The sequence below is a fragment of the Wasmannia auropunctata genome, unplaced genomic scaffold (genome assembly GCF_000956235.1).
Source record: "Wasmannia auropunctata unplaced genomic scaffold, wasmannia.A_1.0 LD336076.1, whole genome shotgun sequence".
In the NCBI taxonomy this organism is placed as follows: Eukaryota; Metazoa; Arthropoda; class Insecta; order Hymenoptera; family Formicidae; genus Wasmannia; species Wasmannia auropunctata.
The window spans coordinates 6,337,368-6,360,777 of NW_012026814.1; the positions used below are offsets into that span (position 1 = coordinate 6,337,368).

Consider the following 23,410-nt stretch of genomic DNA (forward strand, 5'->3'; position numbering starts at 1 on the left):
CGTTGTTTTTTTTTCATCTTTCTCCCTCTTCGCTTCAATTTCTCTCTTTTGCCGTGCGCCTCCACTTTGCCTTTCCCCTTCCTTCCCCACCCTTCACCATCTCCGTTTCTCTTCTTCTCTCTCCCCGCCTGTCCCGCACCCTTTAGTCCCTTTCGTTCCTTCACCGCTCTATGACTCCTCCCAACTTCTCCCTTTTCTCTTTTACTCCTTCCCTCCTCTCGCCTCTCTTACCCGCTTTTTCGTTTTCTCTTTTCTTTCCTATGCCCCCCCCCCCCTTCTCCCTTAGTCTCTCTCTCTCTCTCTTTCTCTTTCTTTCTCTTTCTCTTTCTCTCTGATTCTCTTTCTCTTTCTCTAGCTCTCTCTCTCTTGGCCAGAGCCGGATTTGCGGATGCTAAAGCCTCAAGGCAATCAAAACGTGAGCGTCTTTTATTAGAAATAAGCGAATGTCGGCTTACTGCAATCGCTCTTTCATATAGACAGCGATAAAATATGATAAAAAAATACGATAAAATCAGATAAAAGATAAAAGCATGCACATGCGCGCGCGTGCATTGGCAATGTAAACGATGTAACTTGCATTATAGGTAGTTTCGATTAATACTTAACTACTTCTACTGTAGTTGTATTAAAATTCTAAATAATAAGTCAATTTTCTTGATAAAAAAATGAAGAATTTTCTAAAAATGTTGTTATAACAAGTTCTTTGTCGTGAAACGAGCAAACGGATGCTCGCGTAACGGAGATACCGAGAGACAAAGAGAAAGAGAGAATATCTTGCGTCACAACACATATATACCTATAAGGTATATGTTTCTCGCTGATCTCAGCTTTGAAAATAAAATTTTCCGAGATGGTTTTCTCGATATGAAATATAATTTTATATACGTCTTGAGTGCAAAAATATATTTTCTTTGCGACCGTAACGCACAACGAGAAAAGAAAGATCTATCGATTTTACAGCTCGCTCGTTTCATCCTAAATCCGGTCCTGCTTGTAGCTCCATCTTCCCTAAGACCCTCTCCTTTTCACTCTCTCTCTCTCTCTCTCTCTCTCTCTCTCTCTCTCTCTCTCTCTCTCTCTCTCTCTCTCTCTCGTACTTGTCGCGCACAGAATTGCAGTTTTGTCGCAAATAGTTTTATATTAAATATATATTAGGAAACAAATATCATTTTTTTTACAATAACAAGAATAACACATTTTGAATTAATTGTTGTTTTATGTCGCGTTGTTACAATAACTTATATATGTACCTACATATACATATGTATATTACAATACATATAAAAACGCAACATATACTTATATCTCGATGTGTATCATTTTTGTAAAAACATCCCAAGTAGCAAACTGACGTCAACAGACGTCTTTGGCAGTGTTTCAAAATTCACTGCCAGTGCTGAAAATTTATAGTGCGTAACGTAAACTATAGATTTTCAGTGCTGATATGTGAATTTTGGAACGCAACCTTAACAACGTTTCTAACATCAATAAAACGTTATTGAAATGTTATTTGGCATCACCTTGCTACTTAAGATATTTGTTTTCTAATGTTTAATGTAAAAATTACTATTAATTAAATTCAATACAATATAAAAATTAATCATTTACATATTAAAAAATGTATATATGTGTATACGCGCGCGCGCGCGTGATGTGTGTGTGTGTGTGTGTTTGTGTGACGTATTAGAATGACACAACAATAATAAGCATATAAGCAACATAATGCATGTTACTTGAAAGATTCAGTTTCAATAGGCAATCATTAAACATAGTTTTATGATCTGATGCAAAAACTGGTTATCTAACGATTACGATTAGTAGCAAATAGTGTAAATACCAAATATCGACAGTTGCAATTGAGAACTTGGACAATACAATTCGCAAACATATCAAGGTTCGCTCATTCTGTGAAGCTAAATAGTGACTTTCCTCTTACGCTTATAACCTGTAGTACGACATCAATCAACATATAAAATTTAAGTATAATGCTAATAATCAACCATGTATGACTAACAAAAGGCGCAGTCCACTTAACAATGTTACTCAAAGCATTTGTTGCATATAGTGGATAGTAGTATTCGACGATCATTGCACATTATCATGTATCCTGTATGTAATTATCTCGTACTTGTGATATAAACACCGAATCTTCATTGTCAGTTAATCAATTGACAGCAGACGATTAATTTTACGTATTTAGTGAAATACTGGAAATGGATAATAATGACGTAACGAGGATGGAAGAGGATGACTGCAAGGTCCATGTGCAGGAATCGGAAAAATTGCTGGGACCCAAAAAATCGCAAATGTACATCGAATTCAACGATCTCTGTTACTCCGTTCGCAATCGAAAAGGCAAGCTCATTTTGTCGTCCTATATATTTGTGAAAGTGACGAGTGTTTTGAGTTCTTGATATTCATTAATATGTTATTTTATTGTTGCGCTAGATTGCACTAAAACTTTTCTTTTTGCTTTTGTCAAATTTTAAATCTGTTTCACTTTACGTACAAAGAGTGTATATATTCAACAAGAGATAACAATCACGGTTGCCATCTCTCCGATTTTCGGACGGAAACTTCGACTTTGAACAAATCATCGATTCTCCGATGTACGAAAAAAATCTCCTGCTAACCGTTGAAAATTTTGATAACATTTTTTTCTTAAAAAAAAAGTAATAATTTCTTTGGTTATCGGAGATATTGGCTTTTCTAACGAATATCATTTCAATATATTTTATAAAATATTTTTTGTTTTATTTTCTCGCTTGTCACGTTTTAGTCTGAGATAGTAATGATGATTAAACAGTAGGAGTTTTAGTGCGTTTATTTCCAGCAAGGACACTGTAACACAGGAATTATTTCATCCGTGTTATCACTGGTAACAAGAATGTGATTCAATATGTTACACTGTATCTTTGTTGAAAAACGCGTACCTAATTAATATGTATATCTTTTCTATTTTCGGATTTAAGTTATACTTAACTTCATTCATTTTGCATGCAAATATACACTTATAGTAAAATCAATGTAAATTACAAAGTTAAATATATAATTATTAACGCTTCGCCTTTTTTAGACAAATCTGTATTTAAATATAGATCTTAATGCGTATAAATGCGATGAATATATTACATCTATCCAAAGTTCAAGAAGAACGTTTATTGCAGGGACTGAGAAAACGGTCCTACGTAATGTAACGGGGCACTTCGAAACGGGGAAAGTCACAGTAATAATTGGTCCTTCTGGCGCGGGAAAGACCACTTTGCTGAAAATCTTATCGGGGAAACGATCGATCGATGTTAAGGGCACCATTAGCGTAAACGGTGTTGAACAGAATACAGGAACATTCCGCAAACAGGTGTGCTACGTGCCGCAACAATTCCATTTATTACCGCTCCTCACAACGAGAGAAACATTCTATATAGCGGCACGGCTAAAACTCAACATTAATCAAAATGAAACTATTTATTTAGTTGTAAGTAAAATACAAATACGAGAAAAACATTTCAAGTGCGCAATATATATATATATATATATATATAAATAAATATGTACACACAGAGTGTCCCGAAATTCGCGAATCAAAATATCATTGTAAGAAAGTCTTCGAAAAATTAAGTAAAAAAATTATTTGAAAATTTTTATTTTAAACAGTAATTTAATTTTAAGATATAAGAGTTTAAATTTAGCCAATTATAGATTAGTACGCGTGTGAAGTACACGACAACTAACATTATCGACGCGCTCACGGATATGTTTCCGTTTAACCGTAATCTATAATTGGCTAAATTTAAACTCTTATATCTCAAAAACCACTACTTAAAATAAAAATTTACAAATAACTTTTTTACTTAATTTTTCGAAGACTTTCTTATCATGATATTTTGATTCGCGAATTTCGGGAAAATTTCATATATATACGTATTCATGTATAAGTGTATGTATATGTATATATTCAATTATACATACTGATTAAATAAATAATATATATTATGTTATGTACATTCAAAATATTTAATATATATGTATAATAATTATAAATAAATATATTATATATATAATTATTAAATATTTTTTATTATCTCTACTAATACTTAGTGTGTGATATGTCGAGCAAAGTTACATAAACTGACTCATCATATAATAAATATTTTTGTCAGATAAACGACATAGCGCAGAGTCTCGGCTTGTCAGATTGCTTGGATACATTAGTAAATAAATTAAGCGGTGGCGAACGGAGAAGACTGTCTATCGGCGTGGAAATGATTGCCAAGCCATCTGTTTTCTTCTTAGATGAACCAACAAGCGGTCTCGACAGTGCGGCCTCTAATCAGGTATAGCGTAGATTACTAATAGATATATACATAGCTATACATCTATAATGATCGCTTTACAAAAACTCGATACTCGATATTAGAAGACATAAATTTATATTTATCTTTTGTTATTTTCCGCTAATAATTCTATATAAGTGTAAAAAAACACTCCAATAATATCATAACAATGTACTGGAATGTTAAGACATATTTTGCAATAGTATTAATTTTTAATATAATTTTAGTAATTTAATTTAACGTATATTATTGAAATGTATATTATTGAAACAATTTACATCGAATAGCTCGTTAACTTACTGCACAATATGGCGCAAACAAACTGCACTGTGGTTTGTGCGATACATCAACCCAGTAGTCAAATGATTTCGCTCTTCGATGACATCATGGTACTCGATCGAGGCAGATGCATGTACTGCGGTCCAAAGAGCGAGATCTTAAACACGTACAGCATTGCCGGGTTCACGTGTCCCAGTTTCTACAATATAGCTGAATTTGGTAATGTTTGACTCTACCGATTTGACTTGATAAAAATTAGAACAGGATAGAAGAATTAGAAAAAGAACATTTACATACAACTATACGCATAACTTTTAGACATACTTTTAACGTCAGAACTGATTTTTTAAATTAATATTGTGAAATGTACATTTCTAAAACTTATTAAAAAGATACATTTTTTAATTAATTTTGAAAAATAAGAGATTATTCTTTCATTTTTTTATTAAGCATTAATATATACCTAAAATAAAAAATATTGATATTTTTATTATAATATTTTTTATTATTAAATAATAACTTTAATCTTTGAGGAATGTGTACTCTTGTTATAAAATAACATTTAATTAAATGTTTACCATAAAAAGTATCCATTACTAAAATATCTATGCATTTACATTTAAATCATAATAAGTACATTTAATATGTTATCGATTTTTTTATCTTATACTTTAGAAAATAAAATATATGAAAATATTTCGAATACATCACATAATTATAAAAATAAAAGATAATTGATTGATTTTGTTCTAATTGCAGTGCTTGAGGTAATAACCGAACAAAGAGATGGAGATTTGGAGAATCTGTACAAGATATGTTGTAATGAATACGAAAAGTTCAAATCACTAAATGAACATAATAAAAATGGTAAACATGTTACTTTTTATTATGTTAACATTTTATTCTTATTTTGGTTAATTTTATTAATCAATAATAAATTATTAACAATTTATTAATAATTACTTTAGTAAGATTCGTATACTATAATTAGTATACTAATTTATACGTAATCTTTTATCTTGCTTAGTGATTATTGAAAGCGTTAATATTTTATGTATCAAAAACCTATTGCTTTTTCTACAGAACAAAAATTTAGATTCTCAGAAATATAGGATATCAAGGTTGAATGTCTTGCATATAATATAAAATTAATGTTACTCGTATTTAAAAAGCAAAAAAATATAAAGCCTGATAACTCATAAAATATGAGAAACAAATTTTTCAATTATTTTTAATAATTTTTAGTAATTAAATGATTTTTTATAGAATTGGATTCATCGACTGATTTCACACAAAAATATGAGACAGACAATAGAGCTACATCTATAAATAATATAATACAAAAAAAATCGACATGGGAACAACAAAAGGTTTTATTTTTACGAGCTCTAATCTGCATCAAGCGAGATAATGTGAGTGAAGACTTTTGAAAGGAATATTCGAACTATTTGTTTCAAAAATCAAAATGCTACTTTTAGATTGATTTTTTAGACATTGACAAAACTAAGATTTGCGACGCACATCGTAGTCGGGCTGGTATTCGGGTTACTTTTTTATAATTTCGGCGACAAAGCAGAAAGGGTAACAAGCAACATCTCTTGCTTATTTATCATTCTAATGGCTTTATATTTCTTAAACTGCACACTGACAGTACTAACAAGTAAGTGAAAAAAAGTTATTTTTTAAGTATAAACTTTATGTATAATTTATATTATGTTTTTAACAAATAACTAAATTGTATAATTTTTTTTTCTAAAAAACTGATCAAATTTTTTTTTGAGAGAGAGAGAGAGAGAGAGAGAGAGAAAGAAATAAGCTTTTCAACCTTACTATTCTAAATTATGATAAATGCATTTCATGAATTTTATAAATAATTGTATTATGTTAATTGCATCTAATTGTCATATCTGACTGCAGTTCCCACGGAAGCGGCAGTATTCCTACAGGAACATTTAAATGATTGGTATTCTTTGAGATCCTATTACAGCGTAAAAGTATTAACAGATATTCCGATGCAAGTATGACATAATTTAGCATCATAACTTTGCTACTAATTATTTCTTTCAGAATAAAGTTCTGGCTATATATTAGATTGTAATTCAATTAGTTGTCTTTTGAATTGCTTTTTAAATTAATAAAAATTTTTGTTTAATTTCTAGATACTTTGCACCTCATCTTTTGTGTTTATAACTTATTATATGACAGGACAACCAATGGAATATGATAGAATATTAGGGGTATGGGGCATTTGCCTATTAATTACGATTTTTGGACAAACGCTCGGGATATTTTTAGGCACAGCTTTTGGCACTGAGGTACGTACTTTACCAACGTATCTTTTATTAATTTAAATAATATTTATGTACATTATTAAAAAGTTACAAAAAAAACTACAACAATTTAATACAATTTATTACAATATCATATAAAAAAATGTTGCGGCTTTAATTATTTGTAATAAGAATGAATTATTAAATCGTTAATTTTCTTATAATAATAAGTTTTCCAATTGATTAATGAAATAATTGATTGTATCACACAAATTTTTTAATTTGATTGTTATTTATATGAGAAAATAATGATTAAATATAATTCATTTCAGATGGGTGTATTTTTAATTCCGGCAACCACTATACTATTATTTTTATTTGCTGGATTTTTCTTGAAAATAGACGAAATACCAACATACATGCAGCCTATAAACACTATAAACTTTTTCAGGTGCAATTTTATACCATAACAATTATTAATTGAAAACTTTAATATTTAAATTTGTTAATATTTGTACATAAATTTCCATATAAATGATTTTTTATTTTATAACAGCTATTTGTCAAGAATTATTGTTTCTACAATACTCTTGTGGAGTAACATGTTTTTATTATATTTTATATATATTGCATTTTTTTATTAATGTAAAATTTTATTACAGATACGCATTTGAAGGAGTAATGCAGGCGGTCTACCTTGATCGACCAAATCTGTCATGCTTGGAAATCTATTGTCACTGGCGTTCGCCAAAAAAGATTCTCTCAATGATGAGCATGCCAACAGTGCCATTTTACGTAACTCTAATAATAATTGGCTCTTGGTTACTGTCTGTACATGCGATCACTTATGCATTATTTCGTTGGAAAATTTATCGTGCAGAAAAATGATATATTTAGTTAATATTCATCTCAAACGAGTATGTTTTTACAGTATTTTAAACAAAGAATTATCCATTGTGCAAATTCTCTTTGTAACAGTGGGTAGAATGTTAAGAAAAATAACGGGATTAGAAGTATAAAAGATTATACAAATTTTTTATAATTACATATCTAACAGGCTCAGTAATAACAATATAATAAGATTTATTTTCTTATCTGATTATGACGATAGCGTAAGGATTGGTGTATATAATACAATAAATTAAGTATGACAGTATATAATAAATTTAAGTATCTTATAGGATAGTAGAAATGAATAATCAATGCGTTGATGACTTGGCAAAGTCAACAAAAATGTCAAATCGGGAGCCCAGAATTTCAATTTAACTTATATAAATGACGCAACAAAATAATAAATGTCGTTATAATAACAGTATGATAAAAAAAGATAAGCTATTGCAATAACAACAATATTAATAATGATGATCTATAAGGAACATGAAATAAATTTGGAAGACTTTTTCTGCTAATTGATTAATATCCGAAGAATTGAAGTTAAAGATGTAATTGTTTTTCAATATATTCACTATTGCAACAATCAACAATTTGATATTTTTCTGACAATTTTTAGAAACTATCACAGTAAAATGATTATCTCTTAGCGGATAATGCTTTTCCATCTTAAAATCAGCGTTTTGATTCAACTTACCTTTGCACCGTCCTCTTATCGATGTATACTAACGTAATCCACACTTTTTATCCTCGACATATTTGCTTATCAAAACCTCGGGTGAATTAAAATCGTCAGCTGTCAGGACTGTGACATACGCAATTACGTTGGCACACGACCTGATATATAAGTTCAAGTAGTGTATCTTTACACGAAAGTGTCTTACTAATTCACTGCGTTGACGCGCAACGTGTACATTATTATCACCCAGTATCACAAATCGGATTCCTTACATATCATCTCGCACGTATCACATTTAAGTAAAAAAATTAAATACGATTATCGCATTAATCACTAACCGATATTGTTAGTGTTACGTATTTTGCCGTCTATAACCTCGATGCTCATCAATATATGAACTCGGAGGTACGTACACACATGCGTTCGTCACGTAAGCAAACGCACAGTCTTATTCGTTCGTACGACTATCAATGAGATTATGCTCGGACAATTTATCAAAATCATATACGAAAAGAATGTATATATACATATATATATATATATATATATATATATATATATCGAGCGCTTAACATTCCTGTGTTCGCTCTCTTTTTTTGCTGTGCGTAGATATCAGTTCAGATAAATTTCAGATAACAAAAATATCATACTCAAGTGAGCAAATCGTATACTAAGAAAGTAAGCATTCATCGTCGTTTTCAATGTTTTTGCCGATAATTACTCCGATATTTCGGAGCTATTTTAATATTTCGGAAGCGATACGTTCGGCAAATGTGATCTCAATCGCGGACAAAACTTAAATACTACAAATTGAAAGCTCGACAGTACACACTTAAGTAGTCTCTTAATCACTTAAATGTAAGCCGGAGTACAAAAAGAAATCCATTCCAAAGACTCAGCCGCAATGGTATTATCGGTATGATACAAGCTTCCATCGTAAAAGCAAATATGCACCGCATCGCGTGATGAGTAATATCGTAGTGAGGGCGATGATATCGTTCCAGAATTGGTCTTCCCTCATGGCGATGTCTGAGAGAAATTTCGAAGTGTATTTATAGTGACAGTACAGCTCGCCCTTCTCTTTACACTCTAGAATGGGTCTGTTCAGCCCGTAGATGGCTCCGACGAATCTGCGAGAATCACACGTTTAACTAACGTTTACGTAAATAACACGTTTAACACGTTAAACTAACGTCACAAAAATAATACTTTACATTCATTATATAACTTTGTATTATTAAATTTTAGATTAATTTTTTAATATCAAATGATTCTAATTTATATAATCCTTTAAATTATGATTATATACGTATTAAATTATTGCAAATGAAGTTTCGTCGTAAATATAAATAATTACTATTGGAAATACACGTGGTAAGTAATATATGTATATTGCTTAGGTAATGCAAAATTTATGAAGAGTGAAGTAATTCTTACCCTTCTAGACCATATCGCAAATAACTGAGATAGCTGCCCCACTTGAGATAGCTTGGTAGATCGCGTAATGATACTCCGAATCCGGCGAACATCATTAATGGTACTGCCAACGTTGGCCCCATAAATGTGCCATTCTGCAAATTAGAATGTTCTTTTATTAAGTTTTATTCCTAAAATTAAACATCTTTATGAAACATTTTGCGATAAAGATAAAATGCAATTTATCGTACAGTCTTATCGGATTGATAATACTTGCAATAAAATTGTGCAACTATCAATAACATATAATGGGAGTTGGCTAATTAATGACGCATTTGATAGAATCAAGGTTAAAGGAAATTGATAATATGCAGAATTAATATCTTTAAATACGATAAGAGGAGTGGACATTGATAAGCGATACTGACATATACATAATAATTAAATAACAAACATTAAATGCGGCCTACAAACAAATCAGTATATCATTACCAGTATTATCAGTATCATCAGCATCAATTTCTAATTAATTGTTGATTATACTCACCACGACGTTAAACACAGCGCCTATCATAAGGCCGGTACCTTGTCCTATGAACATGATTAATAGACTGATGGCCACAAACATAGCGAATCGAATAATCTCCAACGGTTGCGCCGACATGAGGTAGACGATTATCGAGAAAAAGATGCAACAAATTATCGAAATCGGCACGTCGATCAACGTTATCGCCGTGTAGAACGCCTTGAGGCTGTACCACCTATTGAAGTGCTCCTTCAGAAGGATGGACATCTGCATTGGGACTGCGAATTAAAGATTTTCCGTTACGGAAACTCGCGTTTGCAGTAAAAATTTCCGCAAAAACAAAAACTTATAATAGTTATTGTGAAGTCACAGAGAGTCACTCATACGGAAAAATCGTGGATACTTACAGGTCACTATCGTGAGCATCATCGTCGTCATCATGTGATGAATGAGAATTGAAAAGAGAAGATTGTAATTGTCCAAAACGCGGGAACCGTCGGCGCCAGATCGCAGAAAAACGGAGCCCAGCATTATACCGACGAGTATGTTAACACCGATGCGCAAATGCGTCAAAGTCTACGACACATATGTAAAATACATTGTTAAACAGGATTCGTGCAATTGTAGTAGTGCAAGCTTCTTCTACGCCAAAATCGACGGCGTTTGGCATTCTCAACGACTGACAGTCTCTAGATTCTCGAAATATTATATGGTTCTTAATATTTTTAAGATTTTACTCGTCACATTTTACTTAATTTAATCAACAAAACAATTGCAGGAATATACACGCGAGTATCTCTCCGCGTAATCTTAAAAAAAGATCTCAAATAATTTTTGGCGCCTTCAAGGAATGCGCGTATCATCGATTAAAAATCATCGTTGATATGTATTAAAACGTAATAGATGGAACAAACAATTCTTACCGTATCTCGTTTACACATGATATAGCCTCTCCTTAGCAAGATCTTGATTTGGTGAGCGAGATTTGTGGCGTGTAAGCTGCTGTTGTCCATTACTTTCAATGGGTGTGCCGCTGAAAGAAAAGATCGAAAGTTAAATGCGATATGTCGTATAATTAATCTAGAGTGACTGCATTAAACTTTCTAACTCGACAGTTTATAACAGTATATTGTGTTTTTAATTAACATGGTATTTAGAACAGGCGTGAAATAAAACTGAATACCTAAACATTTTGTTACAAATAAAAATCAACCTTTACAAACATATATTAAAATCTATTTGTCAATGCATATACGAGGAAAAATATTTTTTTACCGATTAATAAAGTTTGATCGCGTAAAATTACGATTTAAAATTAAAATCTTAAAGTAAAATTATGATTTTATAGTAAATGTGATGATTTTTATATTCATTAACTTTCTCCGTACCTCTTAGGCTTTTCGCATCCCTCAGAGCTGCGGGATTATCGAACCACTGCAAATTTCGTCCATTTTGCGATCCCATTATCAACGTATCGATTTTATCATCACCGTACTCTCCACAGGCAAGCTCGATTACTGCAATATTTGCACATAGCAGTATTAAATGACTCAGCGAACGAAATTTCCCGTGTAACTTGCTAAAGAATTGAATTATTATACGTACTGTAATCTGCCGGATTGTGATACATAGGACACGGCAGTTTTATATTTTCCAGGTAAGGTACGAGCTTACCCGTTGCCCCTTGATACAAGCAGTCCCCGTTCGATAACACATATACCTGCGAGAATTTTGATTTTCTTATCATTCTAATATCGTAAACGCAATTGTAAATAATAAATATAAGACTCAAAAGTAGATCAATATCGCGCGATGTATGTGATAGCATCATATTACCAATTATCTTACATGTTTTTAAGAGGTAACTTTTACAATTTTTATGACGTATTTACTTACCTGATCAAACAATTGAAACAAGGACGCGCTGGGCTGATGGATAGTGCAAACGATTGTCCTCCCTTGTCGCGCTAATATTTTTAGCAAGTTTACGACTTGCATGCAAGATGAACTATCCAGACCTCTGTAGCAAATACGACAAGTATAAAAATATAATGACAAATATAATAACAAGTGTATTAATGAACGAACCTTTAAATTATCAATATCAGCCATCAGTCAATAAGTATTAACAATTTTGTGAAAAAATTGGAAATACTAGATATATATTGTACTCCGGAAACTAATACTATGATAATTACTCATGAATAGTTAATAAAATGTGTAAAATTATTACGAATTCTTGTCGCGACGTTAAAGAAATTTTATGATATAATAATGCCGACAAAATGTAAAGCAATAAAACAGTAAGGCAAAATAAGAAATAATTAAAGACTCTGTTTATGTTTGCTACATAGAGATTATCAATTTTAATTAAAACAACAATATTAAACATTTAAAAAATGCATTAGTAAATAAATTTTTTTTCCATTATTCAAAGCGGAATCATACTTTTTGAAAGATAAAAAAACTAGCAATAAAAAGAGATTGAACTTATAAATACGTCTATGCAAATGTGTTTATCAAGAATATGTGTTATATGTATTGTAAATGTGTTTACTAGAAATAAAAAATGGATGTGCTAAGATGCAAAATGTATTGAGATGTTAAATTGACGCAACATTTTAAAAAAACAGCCATTAATTTTTTTAAGCCGAATATATCGTATAATACATATGAAACGGATAAAAAAGTGAGACAGCATCGAATCAAGGTCATTGCACTTACGTAGTAGGTTCGTCGAGAAACATCACCGTCGGATTATTAACCAATTCCAGTGCGATGGAGAGCCGTTTCTTTTGACCGCCGCTTAATCGACCAGATCTCGTGTACATGTGTTCGTATAGGCCAAGTGTCGTGAGAATATCTTCGATCTAATTGTAAAACATTACATACAATTAATCTATTTTAGATACTACAATCCATTAAAGCGATTAAACGGTAGATCTTATTTGCATGACACAATTAACATACAAATCATTTAACATTGATTCAGAGAAATCAGCAGTTAAGTTTAACATTTTTATATTTTCAAAGAATAATTGAATAATTATAAAATTAATTAAATCTGCCAAAGCATTGTAATAATTTTCTTTGCATATTTTTTTTTAAATAAATTTCTGATATTCTTCTTAATCAATTATTGGAATAGTTTTTAATAAATTTTAACGTACGATCATCTCCTTCTTGTGTTGCGGCGTGCTTGACGGCAGTTTTAAATCCGCGGCGACCCTCATGTTCTCGATCACGGTGAGCAGGGGTTCCAATCGATCGTCCTGCGTGATGTACGCGCTGCATCTGGGGGAGAGAATTAATGAAGCGTTAAAACGACACCACATTGATGCGATCGATATCCCTGTCCAAAACAATCAGTATTCATTTCTAAAGAAATTGTCAATAACGTAAACGCACGTTGTGTCGAATCGAGAGGAGAGCGACCAAAGTATATGAAGTATACGACCTGCAACTATGTTAAATGCTAATTTCCTGGCTTATTTAATTATTTATAAAAATTACTAATTAAAAAAATCTCAAAAGTTTCACAAAAAATCTAAAAAGTTTGATGGTAATAAGAAGTATCGAAGGCTGTGCTTACTTCCGGAAGGTATTGAGATGCCGAACGCGACCGTTGACATATATGACACCATCCACCCCGGTTGTGCGGAAACCGGACAGAATGTCGAGTAACGTGGACTTCCCCGCGCCGGATGGTCCCATCAGAGCGATTAACTGTGTGCTAGGGAGCCTTCCGTTAATCCCATGCAAGATCTCTTTCTCCCCTGAAACGTTTTCAACGCGATGAGAGATTACTTTGGGTTTTGAAGAGCTTTGAAGAGAAATTGTTAGTAACAATTCCATTCTTCGTTCCGAAGAAATTTTCTTTCATTGCTACAATTATCATGGATGATTACAACCGACTAATTGTCAACTATAAGATTTTTTTACGTGAGAAATAATTTTTTGCGGGATGTGCATGTATCAAAATTTAGTGGAAAAATACAAATCGTCGTCTTGCGAGAAACAATAGAAAAATATAAATATTATTTAAGATAAAATCTAATTGAGACCACAAAAGTTCAAAAATATTATTTATTTGTTACGTACATTATATGAATAATGAATATACATTACATTGAACTACTGATACGCGATTTAAGAGAAGTAACGAAATCTCCTGAACTAATTTACATTTCTAAAAGTAATTTTTTAATCAAACTTGTAATAAAAGAGTTTGAGGTTGTAGCTCACCCTTTCTGAAGCCAAGGCTGACGGTGTAAGTGATGTTCTCGAAGATGATGTCGACCGATTCCTTGCTATCATTTCGCACGGCGTGAGTCGGCGTGGTGCCGTCCTCCTGCCTCTCGGTGGACGTAGATTTGAAGTCGACCATACAGATCGGCGCATCCGCGCTACTTTCCTGCCGGTTGCTCGCCTCGTGCATCAATACTTCCATCGTTAAACGCGCTTTGTCCTATAACCGATCGAGTGGTAGGAGCCGATTATGCTCGAACGCTCATCTGTCGCTCCAACTCGGGCAACCTGAAATAAAGAGTCGCCGGGATGCGATGGAACCCATGGAGATCCACAATAACGGATGATCGCAGCCGCAGACGTGGAATAAAGAAATAAAGAAAATATCACTAATGTTAGATGATTGGTAAAGATCGTAAAAAGAGAAATATTATTTCTAGCGTATTTTCGACTGCGCTGTTTGCTTTTTTTTTTTTTAAGAAGGTAAGCCGCGCGGCTAATTAAACCTGACGTGAACGTAATCGTGACGTTGTACAATTTCAAGATAAAGTCACTGACTAGTCTGTCTTTTGCGGAATTTATTTCCGGGATTCGACGTAATCTCGCACAATCACGATTTCCTTTCGGAATCATAAATGATTGACATGCGACACGTTGACTCGGTTTGAAATTGCTAATTGGCGATTTTAAGATGCGCGAAGGATATATCGGGAATTTATAATTTCCTCATAAAACGAGGCCCGACTATTTCATTTCGTAAGACTACAAAACACGTGTCGCTGACTGCAATCAAAGGGGATTTTATTGGCACTATAAATTCTTTTCCTCGAGTAATTACTCTTTGCACATACAATTATACTAATGCGGTAACGCTATTATTGTAAAATTCAAATCTACAACAACCATTTACCGATAAAATTAGCATAGAGTGTCAATACGTTTTCTTAATAAGCTATTGTCTATAATCTAAAGTCTCTCTTTAGTTTATTACAACGCGCGCGAGATGGGACTGTAAGAAACTTTTTTCCATTCTACTTTCCTCCATTCTACGTATCTAACTACACTGACAGTTTCTTACGTAGAGCCGAGGTCTCTGTAATTCGCAGGTAATAAATTAAAAGAACTAAATAACACGCAAATCAATTCCGAGAGGAGTTCGTACATTTAGTCGCTATAATGTGGTTAATGTGCATACAGGCGTGCGTCATTTTGTGACCAGGGGACAAAGGTAGCTTCGGATTTACGAGATAATGCTCGACGCGCGATGATTCACCGAGAGACCGAGAGAGTTTTGACGATATATGCATACAGATATACGCACAACTTACCGGTCGTCCGTGACATAAAACTCATTTCGTAATAATCACAAATTTAAAATCATAACGAAATCCACCTACCTATTTACATAATTTGAACATTCGAAAACATCTCTTTACCCTCATTTATTATTTTTATTAAACTCCGCCGTGCCGCCCGTACCATAGGCCCGTTCTCAGCCTTGTCATTTACATAAGAAACGACTAAGGCGTATTTATCTTTGTACATATAAGGTTGATAACAATTTTATCATATCAATTACACTCTTGACGTATCCGATATTTACATAAAATGGATCGAAAATAAATTAGATAAATAAGATTTCCCCCATTTTCGCCCATTTCCTGGTACGCGTGAGCATCGCGATTCAGCTGATCAATAAGAAATGAGAATAAATACGTAACTAGAATAGGTAATTAAGAGAATGACTAAAGGATTAACGCAATATTCCGAGAAAACAAATGGAACCTTGTAGGGAATTTCCCGGATAATACATGCGCAACACAAGCATCCTTGACTGCAACCGGGTGTATATGTCAACAACAAGATCATATCATCTTGGTGACACTGCGAGAGTACCAAGTCCAGTAACCTAAGATGATTTCATTGACAGCGGAATCGTTAATCTTATCTAATCGTAAATGAATATTCCATACCGAGGAGTTAATCTTGTTGAATTTTTCAACTCGGCCGCGTCACGCAGCGGACAGTTAGTGCGCTGTTTTTGAAATAAGTTAACGAACGGCAGCTGACTATCAATTCAGCGAGAACAGTTTCGCAGCTTATAAGAAGAAAAAAAGAGAGGGAGATAGGTAGTTAATACGTCAAAGATGTTATCATGAACTTCGTAACGTGTATACTATACACACAAGCCGATCGAAAGAAAGAAAAAGAAACTGTCACCAACGGAAAATAATTGATGCTCGCCTTACGCAATGCGAGATATGATTCTCCTACGCTGCTATAAACTATAAACTAGCGATAAGCGCTAAATACGGAGCAAAATATTTAACATATTTTACACACGCGAGTTTGGTAGGCTTAATTGACGTCATTCGCGCGAAAAATGTGAATATAACGAAGTTTTTGTTTGAATTGTAATCGCCGCTCTCGATGAGAGTTCATAAATCGTTCTTAGCGTTCGCAATTCCAATTGGGACGCTTAACGATCGTGTACTTTTTACGCCGCGCTTGTTATTGTCTTTATCAAACATTTGAAAACATGTTTTCAATCATCCGCATTTCCATTCATCATATTTACAGCCATCCCGAGTGTACTTAACTTTTCCAAGCGTTTTGCGAGATAAACGTCGCTGGAAATAGTGCTCCGTAAGGAAATTAAATATATAAATTGTGCGAAATTCGCGAAAGAATTCCTTTTATCAATATTAATAAGAATTCCAATTAAATGAAGAATTTATACTCTTCTACGAATATATTACGCGATCAACAGTTTTTTTATGTAATAAGAAATTGATAAAAAAGTAAGATAGATTAATCGAATAGATTAATCGGAAATTATATATCAAATCAAATATCTCAACAAACAATTATCGTATTCCTCGAATATATCGCAAAAATCTTTTATTCTAACAGGAAACCAAGAGAAATAAGATTTGCCCGCAATAAATTGGAAATATATTAATATATTGATAAAATATTACTTCATGCTCCTCGTCAAATACATCGCAAAAAAAAATAGTTTTCTTCATTTTATAAGAAAAACTGTGAGAGAATTAAAATTTGCCAACAATAAATTGGGGAAGCTGATGTGCAATATATTATTACACATCAGTCGCAGAACGTTCTTCTTTCGCAACAATACACACTGTACGTAGATGATGATGTTGCAAGCAAGGTGAAAGTAGCAAGATAACTTCATAGAAGGTATCAAGCGCGTTACGAAATATGCAGTGAACGTATTTTGAGGTGTATCTATCCATTCAACTTTTACAATTGAAAAAGTTTATGTATATTACCGATACATCGAAAGAAAAAAGTAAATTATCAGTATAAAATATAAAAGAGAAAACATTGTAGATTTGTCTCTTAAGTGAGACAATTCCCATCGCGTTTGAAATACGGAAGATTAGATTACTTATTCGAAAGAAAAAAGTAAATTATCAGTATAAACTATAAAATATAAAAGAGAAAGCATTGTAGATTTGTCTCTTAAGTGAAACAATTCCCATCGCGTTTGAAATACGGAAGATTAGATTACTTATTCGAATTATTTTTATTAATACTGACTAATACTTTAATACAGACTTTTTAATATATTAATTGTATAACACAAAGTAGAATAAGTGGTGATACACTTGTAAAAGTGTGTCAACATGATGGCAAGGACACATTCTTCACTTTGGCAATAAAAAAATTATATTACTTCAGTCAGTACGAAAATGACACGTTGCGTTCATTGTGTAATTATTACTCACGATTTATTTCAAATGTGGGCATCGATCACATCGTGTCGCGTACGCGATGCAAATACAATGTTATATCCAAGCACGTGAGCAACAGTACTTGCAGCTGCAAGTATCGAGAGACGTAATCATTTCTTGAAATTTTATTGATTCCATTAACTATTTTAATGGTAATTGAGTTATAAATCAAAAGATAATAACATACAAAAACAAATCCGGTTTTTGTTCTTAATAAAATTCCTTCTTTTAAGCGATAAAAACACAAGAATTATTGATACGTCGTCATTTTCTTTTTTTTCAGAAGAATGTCATAACTTGACAACAAATCTGTTATAACGCGATTATATAATCACCGGCAAAAAAATCGGGCCTATTAAAATTTAGGTGCTCGGTTTTTTTGCCGGTGAGTATAGTTTCAAAAAACGCCCCAAATTGCAACAATTATTTCAGAAAATTTTATAACTCAAAAATTTCATCTCTTGATTTACAATAGGAATTTTTAATTCAGTATTCACCGCAGTATTTTACCGCATTTATACATCCCAATATACATATATTAATTATATTAATTACATTAAAGAGATGTAGTTTTGTGGAATTTAAAAAAAAAAGAGATATCGATAAATCAGACTTACGATTGTGATCGCCGGTTGGTTGATGACACGAAAAATGTCGATCACTTTGTAATACTTTTGCAGCCTATTGATTTTTGTCACCTTTCACGCGTGTGCGAATTTCGAAATGATCGACGACGGAACAATTCGCACGTAGTGCAGAACGACGGAAACCGTTCGAATAATGACGTTACGACATGCGCGTACTTAAACACACTCGTCAGCGATTACGAGACAATGGTCGGTGGCCGGTCACAAATCAAACCAATCGTAGAAAACATTGCACGTTATCATTGCGTCCTCGATAAAGGATCGCTTAGGAAGAGGGGGGGGGGGAGGAGGAAGGCAGAGACCGCCTCTACGATATGCCTTCGTTATAATTGATGACACTCGCGTATCAAAATCTCCCCCGGGGAGGGAAGGCATTTAGACTGTGTCCTCTTTAAATGCGCTGCATTGACAGATAAGCGAATGATGAATTGTATACACAGAGCGCATGGTGCGCGCAAAGTTCAAGAGAGATCCGGACGGCACGAGCGAACGTTCTGAGCTGGACTTTCGTACTGAGGAGAATTGTGTCACGTTTTCTTTCCGTTCCACGTGATCCGCTCGTTGCTTGAATTCGGCGGCTTGGCTTCCCGATGATAACATCATCATTGTCATCCTTGATATTTCTCTTTCGTTTTTGTACCAATATCCATACGTGCTAGCACAATATATGAATAAATAAATTAATAATACGTAGAATATCTTCATATTGAGAACAAGGTAATTTCAATAATGGAATTTGGACAATGTTTGTTTCAAGGTTAAAATGATTTATGGATGTTAATATGTATATATTTGTCGTACTAATATAAAAAAAAGACCGACCGAGTGAGAAAGTTCTTGAGTCGATAGAATATATACTGAATAACGCGTAGAAATATTTTCATATTGAGAACAAACACTGTTGCTTTAATGTTGAAATAGTTTATGGATATTAATATACCTGCTAGCTCATCCGTGAACCGATCGAAGAAGATGATAAAGTTTCCGAAGACGCGGTATAAAGAAGTATATGGACTTTGACCGCGATGCTTGTAAGTTACGTTCATCAAATATGACACGTGTGGACTTTATTATCTCTTACTAGAGACGCAGTCATACATTATTTTTAAATAATATAATTATGTGCAAACAAGCAATTATATGTAATTAAACTATGACGCTTTAAGCATTTTATTTCCAATTTTTCGAGTTTAAATAAAAGCAAAAAATCTCGATGAACGTTTTTGTTATCGCTCGCGTAAGTACAGTTAATTTTTCACAGCCATACGAAAAACATATTTCTTATGCAAAATTTGTTAATATCGTTAAGTGTGACGTTATTGATAGTATAATCAATCTAGTGTTATCAATGTAACATATATTGCAATATGAGAGATAGATTGCAATAACTGTGTTTATTTCATTTCTGCAAGAAAAAATGATTTTAAAAATACTGACTATCTAATTATAGTAATCTAATTTAATTATAGCATTTCATCGAGCACTGTATGGCCCAAATAATTTCAGTTTCACCGTAGAATAATTTACCTTCGGCAAAGGCGATTTTGTGTTTCCAAGAAGAAATTACCGTCATTAGGTTATTTTCAACAACACTGTTAGACCGCAAAAAAAATATGCACGCGAGAGAAAATGTATCTTAAAGAGTATAAAATCAGGAAAAGGACGCACGCCTTCGGACAAGAATACTCGATTCACATTGATGTTCAATTGCCTACTTGAAAATTCAGAGTCATTGACGGATATTATTTTTATCATGCAGCCAGTTAAAAGAAAACTAATATAATCAAAGTTCTGTCAAGTGAATCTCCGCATGCCCTATCGCTATCTCGCACCTAATGCGTGTGATTTTATGTAAATTTAATATCAAGTAGAAATAACAGCCGCGGGTTAAAAGATCAAGAACCGGAAACGCATGAAGATGATTTATATTTAATTTTAGATTGGCGGACACCAGTTTCTCGTATAGCGTTCACGTGCGCGATGATACGACCGCGATTATAAAACGATATAAAATGATCACGTGATTTACGCGTGTAGTTCACACATTCATAATTGCCGATAAAGAATACAAGGAACATCAAACATGAGGAAGGAACAAATCGACTTAATTATGTCATTAAAAATCTATGATTATCGTGGATAAATCAAACCACAGAAGAGCAGCAGTCATGTGCTTTCAGTCGAAATTTTGACTTCGCTCTAAATTGGACAAAATGATTAAACTGTAACTAAGACAAAGAGAAAAAGAGAATGAGAGAAGGTGCCCCTATCAGCGAAATATATATTCAACGACGATTTAAATAATCACCCGTCGACGCGTTCGCGAAGAGTGACGAGTACCAGAAATACGAGAACGTTCAAAACAATATTATACTTGACTGTATAAACGCGCACAGGAAAACATTCCCAACTTCACGCTTCGTTCTTAGGTGTATTTTTAGCGCGGGGTTTGTCGCACGCCTCACAAAAGTCCCGATCAAACGATTTAGAGCCCGATTTAATTCCCCTCGTTCGGAAACACCATCGCCGAAGCGGGACAACGACCTTACGCCCCACGATCGCAGTAGATTCCCGTCGAGCTTCGTCGAGGAGTTATCTGAAAAAACTCACTCGCGGTCAAAGAGCTGCAAGCTTCGAGGCGCAAGAGAGAAAAGGAAAGAAGCTCGCCGACGGTATATGCATCCGACGTTGACCAACTCGCGCATTGTCGACAATCCAGTATAGGGTATCGAGACGAGAAAGAACTGTATTTTCTCACGGAAGATAGCAAGGAATTAAGAGCGTTTCGTATTTCTCGACGCGCGCGAGGTATAAATCTCTCTCGCTTTAACCGCGCCGCGAGAAGTAACGCCTGGCTGAATGAGCGTGAAAATTATCTATGTGGTTTAGCAATGAGTCGAATAGAAATCTGCGGAAACTATGCGCAAGGAAGAAACTCTCTGGTATTAATTCTCGAAGCAACGGTCAATTTATCACATCAACGGTTGCAGTCTCGGTGACAGCGAGTCGAATGAGCACTGAAAACGTTGTTGACTAACTTACAATGTACCGCGATTCGATGTATTGCAAATTGATCAATAATACATGGTTTGACGGACTTGACAGCAAGAAGAATAGGCTAAGTCTTTTAATAACAATTGCCCCGAGACAGCTAATTAATTTGCGCGTCTTCTTTGCTTGTTTATCTTTATCCTCCAAGTTTGTCACGACTTTGCGTCATCGCGCGACATTTCGAGCGCGTGCAGCGTTAATTATGAAATTATGAAATTTTTGAAAAGAGCATTAGTTAATTTATTCATTAATTACTTATAATCAATGCGTGAAATTTTTCGCGCTCTTCGCGATCTCGCAAGAATTCTTTTTGCTTTAGATCAACAGATGGAGATCGAGAAAAAAGGCAATCTCGCCTCTTCGAAACGTTCGGACGAATTTAAAAATCCAGCTGTCAGATGCACGCGCTGCATGCCATCCCTTTTTTTTCCTCAGCGCGCTGAATGAATGCGCGTTCTATGCTGATATTGAACCTCCCACCTCTCCCCAGAGGCGAGTCAATTACACGTGTTCGGAAGCGTCTTTGATAAGTCGGCTTGACTTGTAACTTTTGACATTTCTAGCGATCGCCGTTTCTCTAACTGTCAATGCACCAGAGATAAATGCACTGCTGAGAAAGCAGCACTGCGGACGTTTGACGTACGCAGAAACGGACGATGCGGATCGTGTCGAGCGAGTACGCGGAATGTGAAAGTATGAAATTTCCGCATTTCCCGGTAATACGTTTCTCTCTCTCTCTCTCTCTCTCTCTCTTTCTCTCCTCCTTCTTTTTTCCTTTCTTCCTCCTCTATTTCTTTCGCTTTTTTTTTTAACTCTACGCGGCCTATAGTCGCGCGGTTGCGGAACCAAGTTGCGAAATATGGGCTTATTAAGTCGCGGCTGTACTTACGGGACCGGCCAACGCTCGAACGCCTCCTCGAAGACTGACGGGACGTGCAGAACGTGAACGGTTCGCGGCCGAGGATAGAGCACTAACTCAACTCCAACTAACTCAAAGGTTCAAGACATTACCGCTTTTCTTCCTCTCTCTATCTCACCCGAGCCCCCACCCCGCCATTCGGCGCACTACGTATACATATATTTCAACCCTCCTCCCCTCCTGCGCGGCCCGCTGATCTTCCGGAACCGATCTTCCTCAAGTATCATATATAATATTTGCACTATAAACCGTGCAATGTTTTTTATTTAATTTTTCCCTTATTTCTCTCCAAAGAGAATTACCGCCGAAAGGGACATTGTCAAAGGAATTAACGAATTAAAAAAAGATGAAAATTTATCAAGCATGCAATATTATACATATATACTTAT

General features: G+C 34.0%; 2 protein-coding genes across 11 annotated transcripts in view; one reads left to right on the top strand and one right to left on the bottom strand.

Annotated features, from left to right (window-relative positions):
- Positions 1-8,039, top strand: part of LOC105449360 (ATP-binding cassette sub-family G member 4-like) — an 8,792-nt gene extending 753 nt beyond the window's left edge. For 3 of the 7 annotated variants that reach the window (XM_011688541.1, XM_011688538.1, XM_011688543.1), the window contains exons 2-12: positions 2,201-2,355; positions 3,168-3,475; positions 4,161-4,334; positions 4,622-4,832; positions 5,373-5,480; positions 5,880-6,025; positions 6,105-6,273; positions 6,531-6,631; positions 6,773-6,928; positions 7,216-7,334; positions 7,546-8,039. In XM_011688541.1, the coding sequence (XP_011686843.1) occupies positions 2,214-2,355; positions 3,168-3,475; positions 4,161-4,334; positions 4,622-4,832; positions 5,373-5,480; positions 5,880-6,025; positions 6,105-6,273; positions 6,531-6,631; positions 6,773-6,928; positions 7,216-7,334; positions 7,546-7,771 (1,860 nt within the window). In that variant the 5' untranslated portion in view covers positions 2,201-2,213 and the 3' untranslated portion in view covers positions 7,772-8,039. Of the gene's footprint in view, positions 1-1,821; positions 1,895-2,160; positions 2,356-3,167; positions 3,476-4,160; positions 4,335-4,621; positions 4,833-5,372; positions 5,481-5,879; positions 6,026-6,104; positions 6,274-6,530; positions 6,632-6,772; positions 6,929-7,215; positions 7,335-7,545 lie in introns of all 7 variants that reach the window. The other 4 variants (XM_011688536.1, XM_011688537.1, XM_011688540.1 and 1 more) reach the window with 4 other exon arrangements.
- LOC105449359 (ATP-binding cassette sub-family G member 4) lies at positions 7,953-23,105 on the bottom strand. 4 transcript variants are annotated; one of them, XM_011688535.1, is made up of 14 exons: positions 22,992-23,105; positions 19,022-19,706; positions 14,641-14,931; positions 13,988-14,171; positions 13,566-13,689; positions 13,120-13,265; positions 12,292-12,415; positions 12,001-12,115; positions 11,784-11,912; positions 11,319-11,428; positions 10,803-10,971; positions 10,417-10,673; positions 9,891-10,024; positions 7,953-9,583 (listed from the first exon to the last, which is right to left on the bottom strand). In XM_011688535.1, exons 3-14 carry the CDS (start codon positions 14,843-14,845, stop codon positions 9,364-9,366), a joined length of 1,917 nt encoding a protein of 638 aa, XP_011686837.1. In that variant the 5' UTR covers positions 14,846-14,931; positions 19,022-19,706; positions 22,992-23,105; the 3' UTR covers positions 7,953-9,363. The 4 variants fall into 4 exon arrangements, with proteins under 4 accessions (XP_011686837.1, XP_011686835.1, XP_011686836.1 ...); XM_011688533.1 differs by having other exon boundaries at positions 19,992-23,105; XM_011688534.1 differs by lacking the exon at positions 19,022-19,706.
- Positions 23,106-23,410: the final 305 nt, after the last annotated feature.

What these genes read in the sequence shown, in the direction of transcription:
- LOC105449359 (XM_011688534.1), bottom strand. Translation starts at nt 14,845, where the DNA reads ATGGAAGTATTGATGCACGAGGCGAGCAACCGGCAGGAAAGTAGCGCG. An exon ending in CAGCCTTGGCTTCAGAAAGG is followed by an intron (nt 14,172 to 14,640) that starts GTGAGCTACAAC and finishes AAAACGTTTCAG; the next exon opens with GGGAGAAAGAGATCTTGCAT. An exon ending in GCGCTGTGTTTAACGTCGTG is followed by an intron (nt 10,025 to 10,416) that starts GTGAGTATAATC and finishes TCTAATTTGCAG; the next exon opens with AATGGCACATTTATGGGGCC.